The 6,378-nt window shown below is 39.8% G+C and overlaps 1 protein-coding gene across 1 annotated transcript; it reads right to left on the bottom strand.

Moving 5' to 3' along the window:
• LOC124126628 (putative uncharacterized protein DDB_G0290521) lies at positions 1-5,696 on the bottom strand. Its single transcript, XM_046490117.2, has 4 exons — positions 5,656-5,696; positions 4,974-5,040; positions 659-712; positions 1-185 (listed from the first exon to the last, which is right to left on the bottom strand). The coding sequence occupies exons 2-4, from the start codon at positions 5,038-5,040 to the stop codon at positions 1-3; spliced, it is 306 nt and encodes a 101-aa protein (XP_046346073.1). The 5' UTR covers positions 5,656-5,696.
• Positions 5,697-6,378: the final 682 nt, after the last annotated feature.

The raw sequence follows: 6,378 nt of genomic DNA on the forward strand, positions 1-6,378 counted from the left end.
TTAACCTGTTGTTGGAGCAGGGGTAGGTGCAGGGGTAGGTGCAGGGGTAGTATCGGAGCTGCTGCTGGAGCTGCTGCTGGAACTTGGAGCAGGAGCAGGAGTTGCGGTTGGAGCAGGGGTAGGAGCAGGGGTAGTATCGGAGCTGCTGCTGGAGCTGCTGCCGGAACTTGAACGTGCTGTCAGACCTAAGAAGTAAAGTGGATATTAAACGGAACAGGCCATATTATCTTCCTCAGTTCTTTCTGTAAAATTGCTTGCTGTAATATGCGACTATGCTTGTCGTAAGAGGCGACTAACGGGTGGTCAGGCTCGCAGACTCGGTTGATGCATTATCCCAACTGTGTGGATCGATGTTCATGATGTCAATCACTGGGTAGTCTGGTTCAGACTCAGACCGCCGTCATATAGGTGGAATATTACTGAGTGCGGCGTTAAACAACAAACAAAGGATCAAACAATCTTTCTGTAAGTGTAAGTAACTCAAAATAAAAAGTCAACATTGAAGTGACACTATTTTCTGTGGCATGTAGAATGATGTATCATGTAAATGTGATTATGCATACGTTTGACAGAATACCACTTATACGTAGCACAAACAGCAACACCGATTACAGTTCAGAGCACAGAGTACACAGACTGATCAGTCCTATCATCTTACGTCTCGCAAGGACTGCCTCTTCTCTCCGATATGCGTGGACTTGAGACATGTCCCCTGAAACAGTTTTAGAAACGAATGTATCAGAAAACATAATTTTGTCATGTTCGGGTTAGACAAGAGCTGAAGATCAGCAGTATGAGTGGAATATATTTTTATGCCTTTGCATGTGTTTGTGACTGATGCCACCGATGCAGTTGTACTTTTTTTTTAAATAAATGGGATGAGGGAAAAAAGTTTGCATTTACTTTTCTCACCATGCATACTGACTGGGAACACACTGTCAGTTTCCATAAGACAGAAATTAGCCAGGCAGGGTAAAAACAAGTTTTCTACCATGACATTGATGAATGCTTGATTCTGATTGGTTAAAAAGAGGTTTCCTTTTTGCTACGGAAACCCCTTTCAAATATATTAAGCCTTTTCACAAAAAAACGTGCGTATGAATACATAGATAGCCTACATATCGATTCACAGAAAATGGCTGCCGATCGATCACCGCCATATGAACTGTAAAACATATCTATATTTCCTCTAATACACGCTGGGTCTATAATACCAGCCAGGTCTCTAATACACGCCGAGTCAAGGGCTCTCGCGAATTTAATAGACGGCGTTGTGTCAAATAGAGGAAATACGGTAGTTTGATATCGGATGTTTGGGGCGTTCTAGGCCGCAACCCTGACTGCTTCGATGATGACTTTAAAAGATTTAACGAAGGCATATCTTTTGCATACAAATGAAATGTTTATGAAACTGTTAGATAAATGTTCCATGGAGACCAGAATCGGAACAATTTAAGCTATTTCCTCCTTGAAACAACCGACAATGAAAGTAAAATATAACATTATAAAAATTGTTTGAAAAAACAACATCACACCAACAGGGATAGTTAGTCAACATGTTAATGTTGAACAGCATCACACGCACAGTACTGGGTTGTCTTCTGGTTTCCTGCAAATCTTTAACAGCACTGTTACTGTTAACAATTTCTTTGTCAGCCATTACTGAGAGTGCAGTGCAGATATAGTGACAACCGGGACACGTTAGGACGGTTCTCAATTCAGGGTGGGGAGGTATAATTCAAAGATTCACACATTCAAAATAAGTGAAAGAGTGAAATTTTGTTGAGAAAATAATAATTGTTCATTTTTGGGGTAACTTTTTCGGAAACCCAAGAACAGGTAATTTCATTATTGAAACAACAATGAAAGTGAAATATAACATAATAAAATGTGTTTGAAGACATTTTATTCATGACAACATGGTGTTTACAAACCTTTTACTGATCGATATCCATTGCCATCTCCGTCAACTACCACCGTTAGAATTTGGCAGGAGGGGATTTGAAAGTGCATCAGAAAACACTCACCTTCAAAAGTCCACGAAAACAATGTCCCAACTGAAGTGACAGCTTATCAAACTTGATGAAATTCATTTCACAACACGTACAATTATGAAAATCATACACGACCTACTATTTCTGGACCAGAAATGTCTAAGTTCTGTCACTATTTGGCTTTGTATCCGTGAAATCTGGAAATTGACAGGTCACACCATGCAGATTCCTCGTTTCAAAATATCCGGCTCGTCTGCAGCCTAAACAGCGGCTGTTCAGTCATACACGGTTCCATTGGTAATCATATGGATGTACCCGCAGGCTCGATCAATCCCAGTAAATCTACAGGTAAATGTTGAACCACATCATAGATCGGGGTTGTCATCTTGCTTCTTTTAACTAGATCTAGTAAATGTAAACACAAGATTGTCAGCCATTGACAGCTGGGAGGTGTGAGTAACCGTGATTTAGGTTAAGTTCTGCCACATCCAAGTTCGGGGTGGAGAGGCATTCACTTTGATGTTATTATTGTTATTATGTTATAATTGCTATCTAACTAATAACTCTTAGACATGTTAAATGTATGTTATAATGTTAATTCATAAAGTTTGATGTAGAAATATACTCGTTTAGCATTTTAAAACCTTTTTCTAATACACGTCACCCCTACAAATTCACAAATTTGCGTGAAACGACAGACAGTCAACAGTGTGCAACAGTTTGATAGAAATTAAAACATCTCTCTTTGGATTAAGTAAGGAGTGTTATTTGTCAACTTCTTTTGAAAAACTATGTGTTTTGAATACTTATTATGAACTGCTCATGACTATGGTGTTTTTAATCTCGAATTTTAGTAATAATTGTTACATCTACCTGTGACCACTTTTCGGAATGTTCTAAGATTGCGTACTTGTGCACCTATGTTATTACGCGTTGCAAAAGAGCGCCGTTTTCAAAGCGTTGTTGCCGTCATGGTAGAATGGAGATAAACCTACTGTGTTTTGAAATTTGATGTAGTCCCACTGTAGAATAGATAGAGCTAAAGCGCTCGGTTCAAAATTATAATAAAGAGGTATCTGTTTTACAGTGGGACTACATCAAATTTCAAAACATATTACGTTTACCTCCTAATTATCTTTCAGCATGACAGTATGACACGACAGGGATCGAGCCACCGACTTTCGGCTCTCTGGGCAGGCGCTCTATCTACTACACCTCGGAGGCGTTCCGTAATAGGCATAGGGATGTAGCACCAAGCATATAACGTCAACGCCACTGAATATCCAGTCTCAATTTTCCGACGGAACAGATTCCACTGGGCGTTAAAAAGAAAATAACATCGAAAATTAGAAAATCACTCGTCACTGATACAGACAAGTTATATCCAAGCACGTTATGTCATAACAGAACAGTTGCATTATCACTCGTAATAGACACAGGGATGTAAAACTAAGCAGGTTCAGTCATGATACAAGATTTAAATTATCGCTCTTAATAGACACAGGGATGTCAAACCAAACAGGTTCAGTCATGCTACAAGAGTTAGGGGGCACGGGTGGCCCAGTCGTCTAAGGCGCCGCGATTCGCTGTGCAGAGTTGCGTCCCTTGGGCAAGCCAGAAACCTATGATTGTGGGTTCGAATCCCGGTTCGCACCGATTATGTTTCTAGGTTTGTCAGCACCATGCTCGTGGGTTTCACCGAAGTGGTAAACGTCTGAGACCTGCATCACTTCGGGCTTTCCTCCCACATTCAGCTGACACGCCGTGATATAACTGGAATACTGTTAAAAGCGGCGTTAAACCCAACTCACTCACTACAAGAGTTAAATTACCGATGTTAATAGACACAGGAATGTCAAACCAAGCAGGTTCAGTCATGATACAAGAGTTAAATTATCGCTCGTAATAGACACAGGGGTGTAAAACCAATAAGGTTCAGTCATGATACAAGAGTTAAATTATCGCTCGTAATAGACACAGGGATGTCAAACCAAGCAGGTTCAGTCATGATACTAAAGTTACATTATCGCTCGTAATAGACACAGGGGTGTAAAACCAATCAAGTTCAGTCATGATACAAGAGTTAAATTATTGCTCGTTTATAGACAGAGGGATATATAACCAACAAGTTTTGTCAACCAGTCTCGATTATTTCCATTGGGCGTAAAAGGCAAAATACTTGTGTAAATTCGTCCAAGCAAATTCTGCCATGATACAACAAAAACACTATCACTCGTCCTTGATACAGGGTTGTAAAACCGAGCTGGTTTGACAGAATACAGAAGATTCCCACTGTGACCGGATCCCAAACTAAAGAAAACGATGAAACAACAAATGCACAACCAACTATAACAAGGCAAAAGGTCTCATGCTGAGTGATGCCATATATAATGCATAAATATATGCACCAAATTTCAGCAAATGTTTAAGCTTAGTTTTCACGAATTTCATATTTTTGCACCTGTTTGTTTGTTTTGTGGCATTTTATGATAAACATATCCACGGCTAGAACAGTTTGTTGAAGTGAATCTAGAGATCACTACTGTAACCATACAAACTTGCACTTCTGGTAAGCAATAATACAGAGGTCAGCATCACTTCAAAACAAAATAGATACAAAAGTCAACATCACTTCAAATCGAAATATTCCCCCGCCGTGATATTGCTGGAATATTGGTAAAGGCGGCGTAAAACCATACTCACTCACTCACTCACTCACTCACTCAAATCGAAATAGATATCCGTTTACACTTTTAAAACCAGCTTCGAAATCACTTGTTTACTTCCTGCGCGGTATTTGACGAACTCTTCGGAAGATAAATGCAAAATGCTTAACGAGTTCTTCACAAAATGTGATCTTCTGCAAGATAGGTACATCTCTGCACCGAGTTGACATTTCTGCAAAATATTTCAAACCGAGGTATCTCAGTGGAGACTGATAAAGAAGCAAGTGCCGCCCTGATACAGGGACATACTAACCATCAGCAGAGGATGCGGCCACGAAGAACACCAGGAGCAGCGCAATGAGACACACGACTTTCATCATCTGAAGATAACAGTTGAAACAAATATTAATATTGAATTACACCATCATTGTTTCTTGGCAAATAATATCATGATCGTTTGTGTGATAACAGGTGATAGTTCACATGCACTACGTGTATGTACAATAAACATTGTGCTCAAGAATTGTACAAACAATGAACTTGGATATAACATTGTTCTCATGAAATATACTTGTTTGCTTGTTTGATGTTTAACGCCGCACTCAGCAATATTCCAGCTACATGACAGCGGTCTGTAAATAATCGAGTCTGGACCAGACAATCCAGTGATTGACATCGTGAGCATCGATCCACGCATTTGGGATCGATGACATGCATCAACCAAGTCAGCGAGTCTGACCACCCGATCCCGTTTGTCGCCTCTTACGCAAGCATGGGTTGCTGATACATAGTTACCGAATCCCTGAATGCCAAAGAGAATACAAGTTCAGTATTGTGCGGGCCTGTCAGCTACAGGTATATAAAGTTGTAAGAAAGACTACAGTGGCCGCTCTGTATGGTGCTGTCAGACCATCGATACTTATCAGCACAAGGGGCATAACTTACAAAGCGTATCACCACAATTAGACTTAAAATCACAACACATGCCTACTCACCTTGAACAACTTCTTGCTTTACCTCCAGGAAAGCATCTGCGTTGAGGCAGTCTCGGCCTGTTCAATTTATGTGAACATATTCATACCACGTGGACACTCCAAACATCTATTCGGCGCATTTGTCAACCAACAGATGTTTGATCAATTGAATACGTTTAGGCAATACAAATTGTTTATGTTAGACAATCGGTTTACTATTCAGCGGCTGCGTATGTGTAGACGATTAAACAACGCTGGGAAACTATAAATCCAACTTGATAGGCATTAATTGGCAATGAAAACAGTTGTAAAAGCAAAATGTTTACAAGCAGGTGTCCTGAATGTCTCCTTTACTGTCTCTTTAGATGTATCCTATATCGATATTGACACCATATTGAAGTAATATGAGGTTTTGTGACATCACAATTTTTTCAGATTTCAATATTTCTGCTTTATCAGCTTTAAAGGTTTGGTTAGGTATAGTAGAGCCATAGAATTCATATAACATATCTGTCTTCTATTTAACAGACAGACACATGAATAGTATGGACGGAGCATAAACGGCAGAAAGAGTATTTCAATAATGCACTTACGCTGGACTCGAACTCGAGGCCTATATTAGACATGCCTGAAGCCACATGTGAGTCTTGTCAAAAATGATAGCAAATGTCATCTGTAGTTTACTGAGGAAAGACGATGTGAAATGCTGGATTTCATCATAGATAGTATGTATCTGAAATTTGG

Source organism: Haliotis rufescens, unplaced genomic scaffold (genome assembly GCF_023055435.1).
Source record: "Haliotis rufescens isolate VD_foot unplaced genomic scaffold, xgHalRufe1.0.p SCAF_53, whole genome shotgun sequence".
Lineage (NCBI taxonomy): Eukaryota > Metazoa > Mollusca > Gastropoda > Lepetellida > Haliotidae > Haliotis > Haliotis rufescens.

Coding starts and splice junctions, on each gene's coding strand:
- LOC124126628 (XM_046490117.2), bottom strand. CDS start 5,040: ATGATGAAAGTCGTGTGTCTCATTGCGCTGCTCCTGGTGTTCTTCGTG. Junction 713..4,973: donor GGCCGCATCCTCTGCTGATG/GTTAGTATGTCC, acceptor AAACTGTTTCAG/GGGACATGTCTCAAGTCCAC. Junction 186..658: donor AGAGGCAGTCCTTGCGAGAC/GTAAGATGATAG, acceptor TTTACTTCTTAG/GTCTGACAGCACGTTCAAGT.